Below are 21,620 nucleotides of genomic sequence, written 5' to 3'. Positions count from 1 at the left end.
AAATTACGCTTTTGCTCTCAGCCTCAAAGTAAATGACACTTAACGAATCTTATTGAAATTCTTATCTTACTGAAATTAAATACACGTATGATTGTATGGCCATATCGTGTCAGTGAAAGTAACTCACAAATTAATCATGTTTTAGTTACGAGTTTAATTAAGACTTTGAAATTACATAGATGGTCTAAATTAAAATGATATTATCTTTTGAGTTGACGCCGCTTTAGTTTAAAAATGATCACTTATCAATACAGATGTGCTCATTCTATCAAGATTAGTTTCGAAGTCTTGACCAATCGCGTGGCCGCCTTCCGGCCGCTTAGCTCCAGATAATTGACAACTGTGAGTGAGGCAGGATGTTGACTTACTTGTTTTGCCATGATAACTGTCGATAACGGAATCCAGCTCGGCTATCGCGTCGGACTCAGGTACCTGCAACAGTGTTTACAAATACGTTATATAGTTGTTTACTAGCAAGTACTGTCGATCAACAATAAAAAAATACTTGAAAAATTTCCACTGAAACTGATGTTAAAAATTATTATTGACCTGTTTACAATCGAAAAATCTAAGATTTTTTAAGAACAAAATAGTAGATTGTACTACAGGAGCATAAAACGAGCCATTTTACCCGAGACGTTCATATAGCCACCCGAGCCGGTACGGCGAGGGTGGATAGACATGGCGAGGGGAAAATAGGTTTAATGCTCGAGTTTTACACTGCTTTCACATCGATGGTGAGGAAATGAAATATCAACAGTGGACAAGATTGTTCATTTACCTTTTATTGTACATGCATCATGCATCATTATATAATTATACATTTTTAGTTTCGTATAAATTATTAAAAAATAGAGCATAAGAAGTCTTATTCTGTCGCCTAGATCCAGCATAAATACGAACTTTACGAGCATGAGAAGTTGCAATGTAGAAGCCGTGACTTAGGATAATTGCGATACGCGGTACAGTCAAGGGCAAAGATATCGACACGGCCAAAGTTACAAAAATATGTATACACGACTTTATGCACTTAACATTAAGACCGTGTATACATATTTTTGCAACTTTGGCCGGATCATTGGTCGGGTTTCCAGTGGTCCAGTTGGTAGGAAACGCGTGTATATCCACAGGAGGTGCGGATGCTAAACTCGTTCGGAGCTTTTCGTTTATATAAAACGTGAGATTTCTTTGAGCTTACGTATTGCTGATAAAAACAAAAAAATATTCAAATTGGAATTTGATAAAATCTCTGAATATACATACAACTGGCAGACATGAGGCCGTATTGTCGGACGATTCACCATCTTCCTCTACCCACACACTACATCGTGTGACAGAAAGTAGTATCCATAGTACAAGCTTTGCTTAGTTTGGGACTAAATCAATTGGTGTCAAAGTGTCCCATAATAAAAAAAAAAAAAGTTGTGGTGGATCGATTGTGATTCCGAGTGCGTTCGACAATCAAAGGTTCAAAGGAGCAAAGCTGTAGGTAAAAGTTAGTACTATAGTAGTATGCTGGTATAGGGTTGCCATATGTCCCGGTACGCCGGGACATGTCCCGGTTTGAAGTATGGTGTCCCGGCGTCCCGGCCGATAAGCAAATTGTCCCGGTATAACGCAACCGATAACAACAAGATAATACTTTAGCCGATTACGTGCATTTTGCGCTTTGTAGCGAAAAGCGCCTACGAACAGAACCCGACTGGCGGGTCCCTGGCATTGAACGAATGTATTAAAAGTTTTTTTTGTGTTTACGCAAGGACTAAACCTTTAAAAAGTTAACTATTGTCCTATAAAAAGTTCCTTTTTAACTCTATACTAGGCTAGTAGTACTATCTATTCAATCTCAGATTAAATTTCTAACCAATGGTGAGTTTTCTAAACGCGTATTCGTTTTTGTACCGTAACTGATATCGTGGCATCGACTTCATATCAAACGTAAAACAATTAAAGCGAAAACAATGGATCCATAAAATCAAGTAACATTATTACAAAAATATTAAACCCAAATCCCTAACCAGAAAAACATTATTTAAATAGGATGAGATAGATAAAAAAAAAGTTGAACTAGCAAAAAAACTTTCAAAAACGGGATAGGCTTGAAAAGCTCACTTTCCCGAAACGTACTTTCTCTAAAAGTGCACTTTCCGCTAAAAGTGCACTCCCAGAAAGGTGCACTATTTCAAAAAGTGCACTTTTCTAAAACGCACTTTCCCAAAAGGTACACTTTCCCAATTGGGGCCCTTTTTCAAAAGATGCACTATTCCAAAAAATGCACTTCCGAAGCGCAAACATTTGGTATGAGTATGTGTATTATTCACGCCGACAAAATGCTAATAAACTGAAAAAAGCTCTTTTTGAAAAAGTGCATTATCTGAGAAAATGCAGTATTTCAGAAAGTGTACCTATTGGGAAGTGCACTTTAGAGTATACGTTCCGAGAACGTGATCCATCTAAATAAGTGCACTTATAGAGAAAGTGTACGTTTCGGGAAAGTGAACTTTTCAAGCCTAACCCTTAAAAACATCGCAAGTGCAAACTGCAACAAAATATAGGTAGATGAAAACAACTTTTATATCAAACACCGATACAAAAAGCTGACACTGGATCATTGTAATTGTTTCAGTTTTTGTTTAGGAAAAAAACAACACACTTTGGCTAACCTTAACCATTGGTGCAATTTGAACAACTCAAATATTGCACATGCTCTTGTATACTATTCGACTTAAAAAAATACACCAATACAATATGTTTTAATATGTTTCAAGCCGTGGTGGCCTAGTGGTTTGACCTATCGCCTCTGAAGCAGAGTGTCGTGGGTTCAAACCCCGGCTCGCACCTCTGAGTTTTTCGAAATTCATGTGCGGAATTACATTTGAAATTTACCACGAGCTTTACGGTGAAGGAAAACATCGTGAGGAAACCCGCACAACCTGCGAAGCAATTCAATGGTGTGTGTGAAGTTCCCAATCCGCACTGGGCCCGCGTGGGAACTACGGCCCTAGCCCTCTCATTCTGAGAGGAGGCCTGTGCCCAGCAATGGGACGTATATAGGCTGGGATGATGATGACAATATGTTTTGTTTTACACGAGTTTCAAAAAAAAGGGAATACGAATTAATTCGAACTACTCATAACAAACTTAAGTTTCATCAAAAACTTAGAAACAAAAATAAGTTTGTTTTCATATAAATTGTTTACAATAAAACTTATTATTCGATAAATGAATACTTGACTGACATAACTAATAACAAATATAATTATAATGGATTTTAATTTTGATATAGAAATTGTAATTCTTTGTTTTGTAACTTTGACATTGTATTTATTGTGATAAGTGAGCATGCTGCATGCTATAACTATTGCACGCTATTTGTACGCCGCTAGGCAAAAGCATAGTGAAACAAATAATGTAAACCTAAAACCTGTATAAACCTATGTTTTGACAAATAATAAATTCTAATTCTAATTCTAATTCTAACAATAGAGAGTACTGAATAAAATGCTTTAAACAAAAACTGTCAACACATAATTAATTACCATAACACTGTAAATCCCCGTTTCGTTCCGACAATCACATTTATTTACCTTATTTTGTTTATCTTTCGACTTGCTCCGGCCGGTGACCGCCTCGATCTTCCCCCGGATCATGTCCCACGTACCTGCACGATAACACACACTTCTGATAAGTTATCGTCAGATAACATGCCGATAACATATCGATACATTATCTTATCGGCTCGAGAGTTTGCGAGCCGTGACGTGACTTTGGCCTATGTAACCTAATTGTTATGCATTTAATTAAGTGGGGTAACTAAAGTTCATAGTGCCTGATTAGCATAACTGGGATAACTCGGGGCATCTATACGAAAGTGATGTAGCAAAATATATCTGTTTCTAAATTAATGCCTCTCACTCAAACAATATCAAACTGTGATTAATTTTGTAGTATCATTTCTAAATAAGCGGGGCCTGGAAAAGTACTCAAGTACTTCAAAGATGTAGCTGACTGGTTCAGTAACAGTAATCACTCGGGCCTCGAACACCCCTTAATTGCTAAACTACTCAACTGGGGGCACATGGGGGGGGGTCTATGTCTAACAGTGGACGTCCTATGACTGCTATGATGATGAATGGCTAAACTAGAGGAGTAACTAACCTCGCTCCTGGTGTATCTTGCCCTGACTCCCCGCAGCCACGTGGTACACGTAGCGACGGTCGAAGTCCGGAACGCCATGCTCTATGTGGACCTGCCACACAACATTTAATAGCAGATTGTACAACAAGAACATAAAACGTTCATATAGCCACGGTGGATAGACACGTCGAGGGGAAAATGGGTTTAGTGCTCGAGTTTTACGAGGAAATCAAATAGCAACAGTAGAAACAATTATTCACTTTCTATGTACCTTTTATTTTTATGCATTATTATATAATTCCATTTTTAAATGTTGTTGATTTATTTTGATTGATTTGATTGATTTTTAGTTTTATATATAAAATAAAAATTATTAAAAAAATATGTAAAATCTTTTTTGTTTGTAGCTGTTGACACCTGATTACCTTGGTCTTAGACAAAGATTTTATTTTATGCACTAGAGCATAAAAAGTCATTTTATGTCGCCTAGATACAGCATAAACACCAACTTTACGAGCACGAGAAGTGAAAAGGTTTTTTTTTTTTTTACGAGATGCAAGCAAACTTGCAAGTGGGTCATCTGATGATAAATGATCACCGCTGCCCATGAATACCAACTACTCAATGAGAGTCATTGGTCTGTTGCCGGCCTTTTAAGAAAGTATAGTCCTTTTCTTGAAAGCCCCAATGTCATAGTTACCCGGAAACACTGCTGATCGAAGTTGATTTCACAATTTGACTATACGTGGCAGGAAGTGCCGAAAGAAACGCAGAGTGGTAGAGAGAGATGGTGGCGATGAAAGTTAGACTTTCTCTGTTTCATGATTGAATTAAAATAAAAAAGTAAACTACGCAGAATGTTTACGTACATTTTGACTTAATAAACGTGGAACGACAAAGTCTTAAAACAGGTATTTAGCCATCTGTTAAATAATCTATACTAACTCCGGTTGTATGTCATGACAGCTTGCTATACGGTATATCACTCCAATTTATACAAAGTGTAAACAAACCGATTTCATGAATATTCTTGTATAAACACCCACTGGATGGCATCAATAACACATTTTATCTATAATTCGTCTTTTAAATAGACGTCTAATAACTTTTATCACCAAAATTCACTTGTTTTAAATATTTAATTTTAATTTGAAAAAAATTTGGCAAAATCAGACGTTATTTCTTGAATGAAACATGTGTATAATCTGTAGTAGCATAGACTAGCGTAGAGATGGTGGAAAATTAGACATTTTAAAAATCGATTAATGCTCGATTGAATAAGCGATTTTTATTTACTTTTAAAATTAAAAAATAGTTACTGCTTTTATAGTTGAAAAAACAGTCTTTGGGATTAAATCAAGTATTGTAAATAATAAAATACGCAAAAATACCTTGATCTATTCAATTCATAAATTAATCGATTTACTGAACAGATTAATTATTTTGCAATAGGTTCTAGGTTTTCACATCACTAAATGTCTGTGGTCGGGTTAACGGCGTCTTTGTCTACAAATTTCATAAATTGGATTGAAATACAATATAGGGTTGACGATACTTTTCAATATGCAATTTAATGGTGCGTGTGAAGTTCCCAATCCGCACTGGGCCCGCGTGGGAACTACGGCCCAAGCCCTCTTGTTCTGAGAGGAGGCCTGTGCCCAACAGTCGGACGTATATAGGCTGGGATGATGATGGGATGATGATGATACTTTTCACTTTACTAATTTATTATACTTTTACGGGTCATTTTATAATACGTTGTATGCTAAATTATACCTTGGAGTCCGAAGACGGGTGCAGAAACGGGGACCAGTCCTCGGTTTGGGAGCAGATGCTCAACATTTTGCCGTCGCTGGAATCAAACAGCGACAACCTGCAACCAATCACATTTATTATATTCGCATATTATAATTATTAGTTGGATATCGGTAGTATCATAGATGCGAAAATTAACAAAAAAAAATTACCTCATTATTATACTATAGATATTAGGTATTACACATAGAGCGTACAGTGGGAGTAGGAAAACCTTCGTCAGTTATTAAATTGATTCCTGTACACAGTCATAGACTCTTAGTACGTTTTAAAACCAAAGCACTAACTAGACAAGGGCATATCAAATTATACTTACTTGACATAATAATAAGGGTCAAAATAGTATACACCTCTAACATATATCTAGTTTCGTATCAATACCAAACCTTTTTAATGAACAGCGTCGTAAGAGTTTGAATCAAATAATGTTCTATTTAATTGTCAGTGTTTGTCAGTGCCAAGGTGTAGTGGTAGGGTTGCTATGGTCACCTTTAAACACGATTATGTTCAGCAGGTTGACAGTTTAATGCAGTATGTCATACTCAATTGGTAAAGCAGATTATCGCTCATACTGAGCAAAGAAAAATAGATCTAAAGGTTAAAATAGATCAGCCGAAAGACGTCCACTGCTGGACATAGGCCTCACCCAAGGCTCTCCACTCAGACCGGTCTTCTACGTTCCGCAGCCAACGCGATCCCGCGATCTTAACCAGGTCGTCGCTCCATCTTGTTGGAGGCCTACCGACAGCTCGTCTCCCGGTCCGCGGACGCCATTCGAGAACCTTTTGACCCCATCGTCCATTAGTCCTGCGAGCAAAGCCCCGCCCACTGCCACTTCAGTTTCGCAATTCTTCGGCTAACCTTAGTTCTACTGCGGATATCATCATTTCTGATTCTATCCCGCAGAGAAACCCCGAGCATAGCCCTCTCCATAGCCCTTTGAGTGACTTTTAGCTTCCTAATGATGCCCATCGTTAGCGCCGACGTCTCAGATCCGTATGTCATCACTGGCAACACACATTGGTCAAAGACTTTTGACTTCAAACACTGCGGTAATTTAAACGAAAAGTCACTGCGAAGCTTCCCGAACGCTGCCCAGCCGAGTCGGATTCGACGAGTGATCCCTTTCTCGAAGTTGGACCTACCTAACTGGACCGTTTGTCCTAGGTATACATAGTCGTCAACAACTTCGAGCGCAGAGCCTCCGACTATTACGGGAGGTGGCACAACATGGACATTAGATATGACAAAATACGATGGAAAAACTTTATTCAATATATCTGTATGGGTGATCGTCGGAGCTACCACTGAGAGCTAAGCTATAATTTACATCAATGTCCCATCTTCACTTTAAGAATACGTACAACCTACCGTCAACGACCTTTTTACGACGACGTTAATTCAAACAATCGACCGCTGTGTGTTTGTATTAGGTATTTGGTATGCAAGATTTCATCTCCATTGTGCCTTTAACGTGGACACATAAATGCGTCATAACAGAGAAATGTCAACAGTTATACCGAGAACAAAAAAAAAACTAAACTAGAGCCAATGCACGTCAATAACTTTCGAAAAATTGGTATCCTACTTCCTACTTATATTATAAACTAGAGTTTACCCGCGGCTTCGCACGCGTAAACTATTCGACCTGGTAGTTACAATTGAAATTCCGGAATTTTACAAAACTCCTGTGGGAAATCCCAAAAATGATATCGTAATCTTCATTGAGGTGTTGTGTTGAGAACAACTATCCCGTGGGAATATTGGAATAAAAGTAGCCTATGTGTTATTTCAGATATCCAGCTACCTACATACCAAATTTCATGACTAAGCCCAGCGTAATCTGGCGCGCGGCAATGAATAGGTAAAGAGCTTTACAGACTGCAATGCAGGGTAATGAATAGATTTCTTTTTCCCTGAATGGCAACACTGGCTTTTTTTTGGCTCAAAATTCGAACTTGTGATTTTATTTTGCTTAATATACAAAATGTTCACACCAAATATCATATTTTCTCTAGTTTTCCGCGATTCCCAAGGCCAAAGAATCGAATTGCTTTAAAATGGTGTTGTAGAGCGCCATCCTGCTCTGTCTCGTTTTTTTTGTCCCGTTCTGGCGGTTCACTTTTATATTATAGATGCGAATGTTTGTGTGTGTGTATGTTAGTTACTCCTTCACGCTAAAACAGCTGGTCGCATTTGGAAGAAATACACATACCACCTGACATGTTATCAATTTCGAATTTCATTTAGTGAATCAGGTCACTTCTCAAAAGATTGTAGTATTACCTGTTGGCATCCAAACAGCACGGGTAAAGAGGCCGAAGGAGCGAAAGAGACAGAGTATCGTATTGACACTCGTTGAGCATCGCCCACACTTCGGACACGCTCTTAATGCCTTCCAGCGATCGGTTATTAATCTGTTGATGAAAATGTTAATTGGGTCACTCACGTACAATGCTGCGTTTTTGTCCGACATGTTTCGTCACCTCGTTTAAGTTAATCTTAAACATGTATACTATGGCTATCTGTGGGATCCTGTAATTGGCTCTGTGTTGCTATTCCTTCTACATATATGTGTTTTAGCTGTTGGTTCTCCTTAAATAAATAAATAAATAAATAAATAAAAAATAAACAGTAAACGGCCCTCCCACAATTAATGCACAACGATAACCAAATGAGCACTAATTACGACAAACATTTAGTGCAAACATTCTTTGAATTTCAGGATAGTTATAAAACTATCACATGATAACATGTCCAATGGAAAAGGATAATAGTAGATTATTGTCGTGGCCTGCAAGTAGGCAATTGCTGGCTGAGTATGAGTATTAAACGGACGAGCTTGCGAGTCCGTTTAACTAATACGAAGCCAGCAATTGCTATTCCAGCCGAGACTAATATAAAGCTTTTCTCAAAAATGGTGAATAATTCTGAAATAGAATAAACTTTTTCTCGAAATATATTATAAAATTTAATTTTATTCCAATATTTTTCTTATGCTTTCCCGCCTTTTTTCATTAAAAATAAACTGCAGGTGTATTTTTCCACCGAAAACACCACAAGCTATTTCAGACCCAATAGAAAAAGTCCGGAGTTCCAACAAAATATTCGATACCGGCCATTAGACTTGGCTGTATACGACTTGTGCCAAAATTTCCATGGCCTTTTTAACTTCAAAAAAAAATTGTGACTGATTGCAGGCGCGCTAATTCATTATTGTCGAGCTAGCGCGCCTGCAATCTTTTTAACTTTTTAATTTTTCGCTGACCATAAACTATGCACTTCACCTTCTGATATGTAAAGAATAATGTCAACTTTTACGGACATTTTTGGGAAAAAATAATTTTCTACTTTACCTCCAATAACCTAACCAAGAAAAAGTTGGAAAACCCCCGAGATTGTCACTTCAAAGTTCAATATCTCAAAAACGGCTAAACCGATTTTGATAAAACATGTCTATGAACCATCGCAGACAGACACACATCGTAAATACAAACTGAGACATGGATGCACAGAAAAACCAGAAAAAGAGACCAGCACTGGGAATCGAACCCAGGTCCTCAGCAATCCGTGCTGCGTGCTATAACCCCTACACCACTGCTAGACAGGAATATAGACACGAATTTTTCCTATGCATACATATCTCAGGTTGCTTATTTCTACTATGCTACTTAAGCAGCAGCACTAGCGACATCTATGTTGCGTCGACAGACGTCACATTCTTTCGGAACTAACCGCTCACCCAGGCAAGAGATGTCGCTACTAAGCAATCAAATTATGATTGATTTTTTGGAGTATTTTTGTATTTTTTATTTCAACTGCAAATTTGTTACTTTTACGGGTATCCCGTGAAACCATATCGTAAAAAATACAAAAAGACTCCAAAAAATCAACCATAAGAGAGACACACATAGCGGTCAAATTTATAACACCCCTCTTTTTGCGTAGGGGGTTAAAAATGGCCACTATGTTTGAAATTAATTTAGTTGCATAACACCTCCGTCTTTGGGTCACCAATTTACATTTATGTGTGCCCGAGCCCAATCAATCCAGTAATTACGGAGCAAATTGACTGAGTGAGACAAGTGTCAGAGCCAGTGAAGTGAAAGTTTTTAATGGTTCCTTTTTTAGGGTTCCGTAGTCAACTAGGCCTTAGGCATATTTCGCTATGCCAAAAAAAAAATTATGGTACGTACCATCAGCCAAATAAGTGGTCTACCAATTTTTAAACAAGTTTCTATCAAATTAATATGTCGCTAAAGTCGAACTTTCAAGTTGACAGACACGTCTTTTGGCATTATTGTTTTATGACATGCAAACGATTATCAACTTTAGGGTGGTAGACCACATATTTGGCTGATGGTACCTCCCATAGACGTAAAATGGGGGTGATTTTTTTTCTTCACTAACCCTATAGTGTGGGGATCGTTGGATAGGTCTTATAAAACCATTGCAGGGTTGCCACGACGATTTTTCGATTCAGTGATCTGTTTGCGAAATATTCAACTTCAAAGTGCAAATTTTCGAGCTTCCCCCCGTCACCCCTCTAAAATCTAAACTCTTAGGTGGAAAATTTTGAAAAAAATCAGGATGGTAGTAAGTACAGCAAATTTACAAGGAAAATTATAATGGCTAAGATTGCTTGAGCATTATTAGTAGTTTAAGAGTAAATAGCAGCCTAAGGTATAAAATAACCCTAAACTTGGAAGATTCCGTACACAATAAGAAATCCTTAGAAAAATGTTATTTGATTTTTTCGTAATAATTACAGAGCCCTATCTTGGGCGTGTACGACACGCTCTTGGCCGGTTTTTTCATTTTCAAGTTACAACCCGAGAAAGGTTATTAAAAATGTCGTCACATTACTTACACTGACTATGCGATCGCCGACATAAATACTGTCTTCTTTAGAGATAGTGCTCCCTGAAGATATTTTGCTGATGAAAATACCTGGGGATAGAAAACTTCGTGTTAGACGAATAGATTTATCGAGATGAGGAGAACACTTTTTTGACGAGGCTTCCTCGGATCAAAGGCATATGGTGCGTAATTATGTTGGGACAATATATATTTTTTTTATAAAGGCTCAGTTTTGTTGGTTGATAAGTCGGTCGACATACATTGTGCGATGTCCCCCACAGGCGGTATAACGACTAATCAAACTCATAAGTCGATAACCCGGTCGATATACATATGTAATATGCGGTGTCTCCCCACAGTGTGCGCGAGGGCGGCCCGCAGCGCGCCCGCCGCCGCTGATGATGGTGGTGCTGCCCCCTACCGTGCTGCAGCGTGACCGCGCGCAGGTCTGCGGGGCGCAGCGCGGCGCGCAGGCGCGTGGTGCGCGCGCGCTGCAGCCGCACGCCGCACGCGCCCTGCGCGAGGGCGGCCCGCAGCGCGCCCGCCGCCGCTGATGATGGTGGTGCTGCCCCCTACCGTGCTGCAGCGTGACCGCGCGCAGGTCTGCGGGGCGCAGCGCGGCGCGCAGGCGCGTGGTGCGCGCGCGCTGCAGCCGCACGCCGCACGCGCCCTGCGCGAGGCGGCCCGCAGCGCGCCGCCGCCGCTGATGATGGTGGTGCTGCCCCCTACCGTGCTGCAGCGTGACCGCGCGCAGGTCTGCGGGGCGCAGCGCGGCGCGCAGGCGCGTGGTGCGCGCGCGCTGCAGCCGCACGCCGCACGCGCCCTGCGCGAGGGCGGCCCGCAGCGCGCCCGCCGCCGCTGATGATGGTGGTGCTGCCCCTACCGTGCTGCAGCGTGACCGCGCGCAGGTCTGCGGGGCGCAGCGCGGCGCGCAGGCGCGTGGTGCGCGCGCGCTGCAGCCGCACGCCGCACGCGCCCTGCGCGAGGGCGGCCCGCAGCGCGCCCGCCGCCGCTGATGATGGTGGTGCTGCCCCTACCGTGCTGCAGCGTGACCGCGCGCAGGTCTGCGGGGCGCAGCGCGGCGCGCAGGCGCGTGGTGCGCGCGCGCTGCAGCCGCACGCCGCACGCGCCCTGCGCGAGGGCGGCCCGCAGCGCGCCCGCCGCCGCGGCCGCATGCGCCCACCCGCCGGCGCGCCGCCCGCCACCACGCGATCGAAGACCCTGGTAACACAAAAAAAACCGGTCATGTGCGAGTAGGACTCGCGCACCGAGGATTCCGTGCCTTTTTTTATTTTATTTTTATTTATAAACTTAACTCTGAAAGGGACTCGGAAATAGAGGTAGCACCTTTAGAGCCTTTTGTTCGGGACTTTGAAATCTATAAAATATCAGAATCTGAGGATATTTAACTGAAACCACTTTTTCTATACTTTAGGTCCGGGGTCCTTTATGTATTACTCCTAAGAAATAAATGCCAACTGACCTGATCTTCCCCTCAGCAGCAGATCCCTTGTGCACGGCGGTGACATAGATGTTGGAGTCGTCGGGGAAGTAGGGGTCGTCACGACCACCCGCCAGCTCGAACCCGAGCTCGCCGTCTTTGCCCAACCCACTTAATTCCACGTCGATCATGTCCCATTCTATGTCCTGTTAAAAAAAAGTGTTCACTTTTCATTCTCCACTCATTACATTCTTATTTATATTGAATGTATGCTGCATAATAGTATATTAATGCATAGGCCTGGAAATGAGCAATTGCTGGTTGAGTATTGATTTCAAAGGCCGTTTAATAATATGAATCCAATTGCTGTTCTGGCCGAGGCTTATTCTAGTATTTTTCTCAAAAATTTCTGTGTCGTGTTACCTGCCAGCAGTCGCGGCGCGCTGGCGCGGGTCGCTCGGGCCGCTCGGGCCGGTCGCCGCGCGCGCGGGGCTTGTCGCCGCCGCCGTGCCGCCGCGCGTCCGCTAACTGGCCCCCCATAGTGTGTCGTGTTACCTGCCAGCAGTCGCGGCGCGCTGGCGCGGGTCGCTCGGGCCGCTCGGCCGGTCGCCGCGCGCGCGGGGCTTGTCGCCGCCGCCGTGCCGCCGCGCGTCCGCTAACTGGCCCCCATAGTGTGTCGTGTTACCTGCCAGCAGTCGCGGCGCGCTGGCGCGGGTCGCTCGGGCCGCTCGGGCCGGTCGCCGCGCGCGCGGGGCTTGTCGCCGCCGCCGTGCCGCCGCGCGTCCGCTAACTGGCCCCCCATAGTGTGTCGTGTTACCTGCCAGCAGTCGCGGCGCGCGGGCGCGGGTCGCTCGGGCCGCTCGGGCCGGTCGCCGCGCGCGCGGGGCTTGTCGCCGCCGCCGTGCCGCCGCGCGTCCGCTAACTGGCCCCCCATAGTGTGTCGTGTTACCTGCCAGCAGTCGCGGCGCGCTGGCGCGGGTCGCTCGGGCCGCTCGGGCCGGTCGCCGCGCGCGCGGGGCTTGTCGCCGCCGCCGTGCCGCCGCGCGTCCGCTAACTGGCCCCCCATAGTGTGTCGTGTTACCTGCCAGCAGTCGCGGCGCGCGGGCGCGGGTCGCTCGGGCCGCTCGGGCCGGTCGCCGCGCGCGCGGGGCTTGTCGCCGCCGCCGTGCCGCCGCGCGTCCGCTAACTGGCCCCCATAGTGTGTCGTGTTACCTGCCAGCAGTCGCGGCGCGCTGGCGCGGGTCGCTCGGGCCGCTCGGGCCGGTCGCCGCGCGCGCGGGCTTGTCGCCGCCGCCGTGCCGCCGCGCGTCCGCTAACTGGCCCCCCATAGTGTGTCGTGTTACCTGCCAGCAGTCGCGGCGCGCTGGCGCGGGTCGCTCGGGCCGCTCGGGCCGGTCGCCGCGCGCGCGGGCTTGTCGCCGCCGCCGTGCCGCCGCGCGTCCGCTAACTGGCCCCCAGTGTGTCGTGTTACCTGCCAGCAGTCGCGGCGCGCTGGCGCGGGTCGCTCGGGCCGCTCGGGCCGGTCGCCGCGCGCGCGGGGCTTGTCGCCGCCGCCGTGCCGCCGCGCGTCCGCTAACTGGCCCCCATAGTGTGTCGTGTTACCTGCCAGCAGTCGCGGCGCGCTGGCGCGGGTCGCTCGGGCCGCTCGGGCCGGTCGCCGCGCGCGCGGGGCTTGTCGCCGCCGCCGTGCCGCCGCGCGTCCGCTAACTGGCCCCATAGTGTGTCGTGTTACCTGCCAGCAGTCGCGGCGCGCTGGCGCGGGTCGCTCGGGCCGCTCGGGCCGGTCGCCGCGCGCGCGGGGCTTGTCGCCGCCGCCGTGCCGCCGCGCGTCCGCTAACTCGCCCACCATCGCGTCGCGTTCCTGCACAAACACCACCATTTTAGGCTGTTCCCACCAGAGATGTGCGAGGCAGCTGAGTGGTGCGAAGATGTGTAGCGAAAATGTGGAACGCTGTGACTGTTTCCACCATGGATGTGTGAGGCAGCCAAGCGGTGCCACGATGCGTAGAGAAGGCTCTTTTCAAATAAGTACGGTAAGAGCGTTTTCAAATTATCCGATCCGATATCGGTATCGGACGCCGATACGATATCGGGGCAAATAAAATGTATGAAATATGTACCTGTCTTTCATATTGTCCGGCCCGATACCAGATATCGGAGCAGACACGATATGTTGGCCGATATGCACGTTGGCACGATAGGTTGGCTGTCGGATGATACTATACGACGTTTAGAATACGTATAGTATACGTGTTCTAAATTGTCTCTGTGTACGCAGAGACCAATGCGTGGTGGTCATGCGTATCAAACCGATTTTGTCGGAAATATGTGAAAACAGCACATGGTGTCGGCTATCGGGTGGCGACCATCGTCGTCCGATACCGATATCGGATCGGATAATCTGAAAACACTCTAAGGCTAACCGAGAACTTCGCAACACATTCCTCGTACACATCTTTCCTTTGTTTTGTATATACAAAAACCTCGCTCTGCTGAGCTGTTTCCACTAAAGCTGCGCCGAGCGAGGATAGTTAGATAAAGCGTTTCTATTAATTCATGGCAAACACATTCCTCACAAAGCATCCTTTAAGCACGGAATGAAACATATCGTTTTTGTCACAACTATCGACCTACTCGTACATTGATAAGATAAAAATTCAAACGCTTAGAAAAACGAAAGGATCTGATAAACTTGAAGCAAACCCAATTGTTCACGTACCTTGCGCAGTCGGTTGCAGAGCGCCTTAACGCTCTCTCGCTCTTGCAGTAGTTTGTCTCTTTCCGAGAACGCCCAGTCGCGTCTTCGTTTAGAGACCTGTGTAAGCCGAACAATAATTTAAGGGTTGTTTCACCATTATTTAAATAGGATGCCGTCTCTGTTTATCAGAAGAGAAAATCTGAAAGGAGGCGATTGCATGCAAGAATTTTAGAAGTTTTTTTTTTTTCTTATTTATATACTGAGCAATAAACATAAACAATCTGGCCCTCAAATGTATGCCGTAATAGGCAATGTTGTATGTAAAGTGGGCCAAATTTTGTGCCACTGAGTATATATTCTATTTAATTTAAATTAATTATCTCGTAATTATGCACTCTTTCGTGCAGGAAAAAATACGTAATATTTTCTGAAAGCTCCCTCATCTCGTGGGATTCAGCAAGTCTAAAGTAATATTCTGAAGCTAAAGTGATTTTCTATAACAAGCCTAGGAGTACAGTCACGAGCGTTAATTTGGGACCCACTTAAGATCGAATATCTGTCATTTTGTATGACAATTCAAGAGTTTTTTTCACGAAATGTTTCCCAAATTAACGCTCGTGACCGTACCTAGACTAAAAACAGGAGTAGCTTAGCCAGTAGTCTCACCTCGGCCTCGCGCACGGCGTCAGTAAGGTCTCCGAGCGCGCGGTCCAGTTGTTTCCGCAAACGCTGCAACTCCTGGTTTGCTTGCTCCAAGTTGTCCACGCGCTCTTTGTCCGCAGAATCGCCTGCCAGCCCCGAGAGACCTTAACACAGAATTAAATCAGGTTTGTGGTAGTCCATAATGTCCATATCCATCATGTGACGTCAGCCGGCGGGACAAGGAACTATTGTATTGTGCAAAACTATGAAAATGTACTCATATATGGTCTCGCCGGAAGACCACTGATGACTCCATCCCACGAGTCCGCATTTATAATTTCTTAGCATTGATATCATTTGTTTAAAATAACGAAGGTATTACCTTGCAATTTGTCCAGTGAGGGATCGTTGGAATGCTGTCCGTTGAGGAACCCGTCGTTACCAACACCGCTTGCTAACCCCAAGTGGTGATACGCTGAGTTGTCTTGTCTGTCAACAATGAAAATGAAAATGAAAATATTTTATTTTATTCTGTAGTGTTTACAATTATAGTATCAAGTATAAGCCGTACAATTGGCGTTTTTCTATTTTTACAATGTGTACCATTTCGAGATAAATGCTTTTAGAATCGTTTTCTGTAGTTATCAAATTTTAAAATAACGTAATGAGTTTAACTACCTAATAAAAAAAACAAGCGACCTTCATTTGCCTTTAAAAATTATAACGTAGACAGACAGTCCAAGTTGTACGTTATTTTGTGAAGATTAGAATTCTTCAGAATTTACGCGGATGGATCGTGGATTTATACCGGTATTCGACGTATGACACTTTGACAGTGACAACGAGCAGTACTACTAGCTAGTGACACTAATGCTTCATCTCATCACTGAAAAAATACAAAAATGTTGGTGCTCAACATACAAACAGACCAAATTTATAAAATAAGCATTGGTGTGGCAGAACTAGATTAAACTCTAACGTCATCAACCAAAATACTGATTTATATGAAAAAATATCGAAATTAGTTTCTAACACTTAACTGTTCTATACAAACAAAAGTAAAAAGCATGTAGCAGTTTTTTTTTTATATTAGTGTGAGACTTACCGGGACTTGCCGAGAGTGGCGGTGTTCTGAGGCGTCTTGAGATCAGTGCATTCCTTGATGGCGCGATCGCGATCTACGAGCGCCGACTCGATCTCGCGACGCAAACTCTCCGCCTACAAACAGACACTGTTAGCCTTCTGGAGCAATGCCAGTTGTCGAGTGTTGTCGTGGATACAAGGCCGTTTGAAGTAAAACCCGGGTATGAGATCAAAGTTTAAATTCAAAAAGAGAGAGACATAACTCGACTCTCACCGGTTTACCAAATAAACATTATTCCAAGCTATTTTCGTATGAAACTTCGGTCAAAGATATAACCAATGGGAATCAACAAAAAAAACCAAGCACCCTGCAGAGCCTAACGGGAGAATGCATGCACCTCTCCCAGCTTTCCAGCAAATGGCTGAAGCAAGACTGTGGGATGACAAGAAACCCCTCCCACCCTCTCCTCCCCGTAATAAGTTCCAGGGAGTTGGGGACGTGCAGCCGGGCTCAGTCTGGGTCCGCCCTACCCAGCCGTCCATAAAGCACCTAATATAAATTTTGAAAACTAAAATAAAGTAATAAAAACTAGGTGTGGGTCGTTACGTGATTTGAGCGAAACGAAACGAAACTGGAGACAAGAATCATGTCACTGGTTAATAAACCAGGGATTTTAGTAACCAGTTTCTTTCACTGCCTATAGTCACGCGTTCTGTGACAGTCACTGTAACTGAATTAGAAATGAAACTAGTTTTCAACGTAATTTGTTACAAGCTATTGAGCTATGACGTTATTTATCACAAGCATCGTTTTTCGGAGTAATGTTAATAATTTCATAATCTAAGAATCGTTTCTTTGACGTTGTATAAAGTTAAGGTTATAATTTTTAGCCTGTGCTACTCGTGACGTCTGTAACGTTGAGGCGAAAATCGCATCACCACAAAAATAGCTCGTTACAAAAATCACCACTTGTCGCTTGACGTGAAACCAGTGATTTGGTTATTCAGCACGTCACCGGTTACTGTATACGGTGACGTGAAATAACGTCCACCTCTAATAAAAGCAAGGACCCAGTGTCTTTGACCTTTACTTTGGCGAATCATCCCAAAAAAATATATCAGTAGGATGTGAACCTGTAAAGCAGTGGCGCGCTGTTCCTCGCGCGAAGCCTGCAGCGCTGACTCCAGTGCAGCCACACGTTTCATGGCAGCCTGAAGGTCATCAGACAGTTTCTCCATCTCCTTGTGCACCGTGTCCCTGGACATACGCTTTGTTACCCGGATGCGGGAGGTCTTTGGGAACGGGGGGTTAAATCCACAAAGAACTTTGTAAAAGATACAACGACTGCTGAATAGCAAATAATAGTGAGCATTTGTACATGAGTCCAGATCAAGGATAGATCCAAGCCGAGTTACCCGTCACTTGGACGCATGTATGTAGATGATGACGTCGCAAAAAGCGCAGACATCAAAAACATCGTAGTCTACGTTCTGTAGAAAGTATGTCTGGGCGTTTTGAAAAAAAAAAGTGTACCTTCTTTTTTTTAATTTTGGAAATTATATGGTTTTTTCCTACTCAGAATCAAGAGCACAATCGATAAGGATAGTTAAAAAAAAAACTTTTTTCATACACTCAATATGGGCGTGATAAAACTGTCATTTTTTGAAACGATTGGAATCGATTGTGCTCTTGATTCTGAGAAGGAAAAACTATATTTTTTTCAAAATATCAAAAAAATGGTACACTTTTTTTTAAACGCCCGTCTAATTCATGCCCATGAGTTCGCTTCCGAGGCAGAATTAAAACTAAGCTAGTTCTGTACCCCTTGGGAATTTTGAAAAATTATTAGAGCTAGAGCTTAGAGCACATTTTTACATAGTATAAAACAAAGTCGTTGCTTCTCTCCACTGCTTCTTCGCGCTCACTCACCGCTCGCTCATGATGAGCGTGTACTCAGCCATGGCAGCGTTCCGCTCGTCAGTGAGCCGCTTCATATCGGCCCGCTCGCGCGCGCCGCCCTCCCACTGCCGGACAACGTTCGCCACCTGTTGCTTCAGAGTATTCCGCTCACGGATCTACGGACAAGCCAATGTGTGTTTTAGCTGTCGCAATTTTCACTCACAACTAAAATAGCTTTTTTTTTATTTGACTGGATGGCAAACGTGCAAAAGGATCTCCTGATGGTAAGAGATCAGCACCGCCCACCGCCCGCGTTGCCAACCTAGAGGCCTAAGATGGGATACCTCAAGTGCCAGTGGAACCTTTGTCCTACTAATGTCATGTTGACATCTTATACTTTTGTCGAGGAAATCATTGTGAAATTGATTATTAAAAGGTTCCACCCTGTGTCATGATTCAATTTGTTCTACCGTACATGCTACCAGTTAGGCTGCATGAACATTTGTTGTATAGACGGTACGTACCTAGCTATCATAAGGTCGCGAGTGAGAAATATAATCTTTTTTATATGATAGGGGAAAACGAACAGGCGGGTCATCTGGTGGAAAGCATTCACCACCGCCCATGGACAGCTGCAACATAAGCTGAGTTATGCGTTGCCGGGCCTATACTTTTTCTTGTTTTATAGTTCATCATACATACTCGTACATGCATACAGAAGATGTGACTTACCACAGCGTTTCGCTCCTGCGTCAGGTCGTGGCACTGCGTCTTCAGTCTGGTGTTCTCTTCCTGCACCAGACGCAGTTTCTCGAGCGTCGCGTTGTGGTTCTCTATGAGGTCGTCGTACCTAGAATCATGTCTAAGTAAAACAATATTTCAGCTCATAGAATAAGACTGTCGCTAAAAAAGACTCAAAAAATCTTTAGTTAATTTTCTTTCTTGTTTTGTTAGTTTTAAAATACAGTCAAAGTCATTTTAACAAGGTGTCTCTATCTTCTGGATGAAGATGAATAGAACGAATAAACGCCATAGTATGTACTAACGAAGAAATTATTTATTTACCATTTCGTACTTTGGAACATAGCACATTTTATTTTAAATTGAAAATATATTTTTTTATATTCGACTAGTTATATCAGGGTTACTCAAAGTGGGGTACGCGAACCCCTAGGGGTTCGCTATTCGACGGTAGGGGGTTCGCGACAAGGTTTACGTGACTCCAAAAACCACCAGGCTGCAAGACTAGCAAGATGATTAAGATTGTTTTTTGTACACTTTTTGTATTTTTTATTTTTAGTTTCTCCATCAGTAAATTTTATTACTTTCTCTGGGGGGTAGGGGTTCGCTATCGTCTAGAAACTTTTACAGGGGTACGTGGAGCCATAAGTTTGAGAAACCCTGAGTTATATTATTAGAACATTCCTGAGAAGACTTCAGCTCGCTCACCTAACTACGCATCTCGCTCTCAAATCACGCATCACGACCAAATCCCAGTTTCTGTATGCAAAAACGTGATTTGATTTTGATCACGACTGTCAGAAACGTTACGCAATAGACGGGTGAATATTCGAGCGTCTCAACCGGTCGGTTAAACGTCATTACCATCCCGCGTTTATTAGCACAAGGTGGCACAACGGAAGAAGTTGCAAAAATGTTGATCACGCAAGATTTAGGATCGGTATTGTATTTAATTTTGACAAAAAAAAACGGCCAAGAGCGTGTCGGACACGCCCAAAATAAGAAAAAATTGAATAATATTTTTCTAAGGATTTCGCATTTTGTACGGAATATTCTAAGTTAGGTAGTTTTCCCAGTTTAGATACCTTAGGCTGCTATTTACTCTTAAACTACTAATAATTCTCAAGAAAACTTAACCGTTATAGTTTTCTTTATAAGTTTGATATACTTACTACCATCCTGAATTTTTTCAAAATTTTCCACCCACCGCCTTAGATTTTAGAGGGGGGGGACGCTCGATTTTAATGAAAATTTGCACTTTAAAGTGGAATATTTTGCAAACAGATCACTGAATCGAAAAATCGTTTTAGCCCCTATTAGTTTTAAAATACCTATCCAACGTTACCCCACACTACAAGGTTGGATGAGAAAAAAAATTGTTTTTGAATTTTTTATTACTTATACTATTTTGTCGGCATAGTTAATATATATGTGCAAAATTACGGCTTTCTAGCATTGATAGTTCCTGAGAAAAGCCGCGGACGGATAGACAGACAGACAGACATGGCGAAACTATAAGGGTTCCATTTTTGCCATTTTGGCTACGGAACCCTAATAACCACGAGCATTACTTCTTTCAATAGTAATTGCCGAAACGGTAATGACGAAAATAAAACGCCACAAAAACGCTGAATATTTACGCAGACCCTCTGGTCTTACGGTGGCAACGGCCCACATACCTTTTCTGGTAACAGTCGAACTCCTCCTTGAGCGACTCGTATTTCCTCAGAGTGTGCACGAGAGCATCGGAACTGCCCTCGGCCGTGCCTCCCTGCTGCAAATGCTGGACTTCACGCTCCAACCTACGAACCAAGTACCAGTACATCATCATCATCATCAGCCTACAGCAGTCCACAGTTATTGTTAGGCAGTTGTCTCACCGCCGGCGAGGAAACGATTGGCTATCGACTATTTTCTCGCTCAAGAAACGAACAAAAGATATTACGTATATTAATAGTTGATCGCTGGCGGTTCACACTGCCGGCGAGAACTCGCTCTTACATCATTTGTCGCAGCGACAAGAGCTATAAGACTCGCTGAGCTATAAAACTAGCTCAGCGATACTCGCTCAGCGCTGTTAGCTTGGCGGCCGCCCGGCTCGAGCGAGTAGAGCGAGTAATCGCCCGTCGTGCTCGAACACTCGCTTCTCGCTGCTCGCCCACTCGTTTCTAGTTACTCGCTCTGCTCGCTTCTCGCTCATCGTCGGCGGTGGGACAAGTGCCTTATAAATAAATCTCAGGACTGATCATTGAACTTGGCACCCATTTAAATCTCACTTCTTTTGTCGAAGTGAACAATTGAAC

General features: G+C 43.8%; 1 protein-coding gene across 1 annotated transcript in view; it reads right to left on the bottom strand.

Moving 5' to 3' along the window:
- Dlg5 (MAGUK family member discs large 5) overlaps positions 1-21,620 on the bottom strand; it is a 35,676-nt gene that overhangs the window by 7,366 nt on the left and 6,690 nt on the right. The window contains exons 6-26 of the mRNA XM_074105273.1: positions 20,997-21,119; positions 19,309-19,426; positions 18,607-18,752; positions 17,811-17,934; positions 16,699-16,811; positions 15,976-16,082; positions 15,618-15,757; positions 14,973-15,068; positions 13,986-14,114; positions 13,725-13,829; positions 12,939-13,439; positions 12,677-12,781; positions 12,296-12,459; positions 11,696-12,033; positions 11,234-11,362; positions 10,823-10,902; positions 8,239-8,369; positions 5,914-6,010; positions 4,159-4,249; positions 3,588-3,661; positions 369-432 (exon numbers count right to left, since the gene is read on the bottom strand). Of these exons, the coding sequence (XP_073961374.1) occupies positions 369-432; positions 3,588-3,661; positions 4,159-4,249; positions 5,914-6,010; positions 8,239-8,369; positions 10,823-10,902; positions 11,234-11,362; positions 11,696-12,033; positions 12,296-12,459; positions 12,677-12,781; positions 12,939-13,439; positions 13,725-13,829; positions 13,986-14,114; positions 14,973-15,068; positions 15,618-15,757; positions 15,976-16,082; positions 16,699-16,811; positions 17,811-17,934; positions 18,607-18,752; positions 19,309-19,426; positions 20,997-21,119 (2,975 nt within the window). The remainder of the gene's footprint in view (positions 1-368; positions 433-3,587; positions 3,662-4,158; positions 4,250-5,913; positions 6,011-8,238; positions 8,370-10,822; positions 10,903-11,233; positions 11,363-11,695; positions 12,034-12,295; positions 12,460-12,676; positions 12,782-12,938; positions 13,440-13,724; positions 13,830-13,985; positions 14,115-14,972; positions 15,069-15,617; positions 15,758-15,975; positions 16,083-16,698; positions 16,812-17,810; positions 17,935-18,606; positions 18,753-19,308; positions 19,427-20,996; positions 21,120-21,620) is intronic.

Source organism: Choristoneura fumiferana, chromosome 23 (genome assembly GCF_025370935.1).
Source record: "Choristoneura fumiferana chromosome 23, NRCan_CFum_1, whole genome shotgun sequence".
In the NCBI taxonomy this organism is placed as follows: Eukaryota; Metazoa; Arthropoda; class Insecta; order Lepidoptera; family Tortricidae; genus Choristoneura; species Choristoneura fumiferana.
Note: the sequence above shows the minus strand (reverse complement) of the source record. Positions and strands in the feature narration are given on the sequence as shown.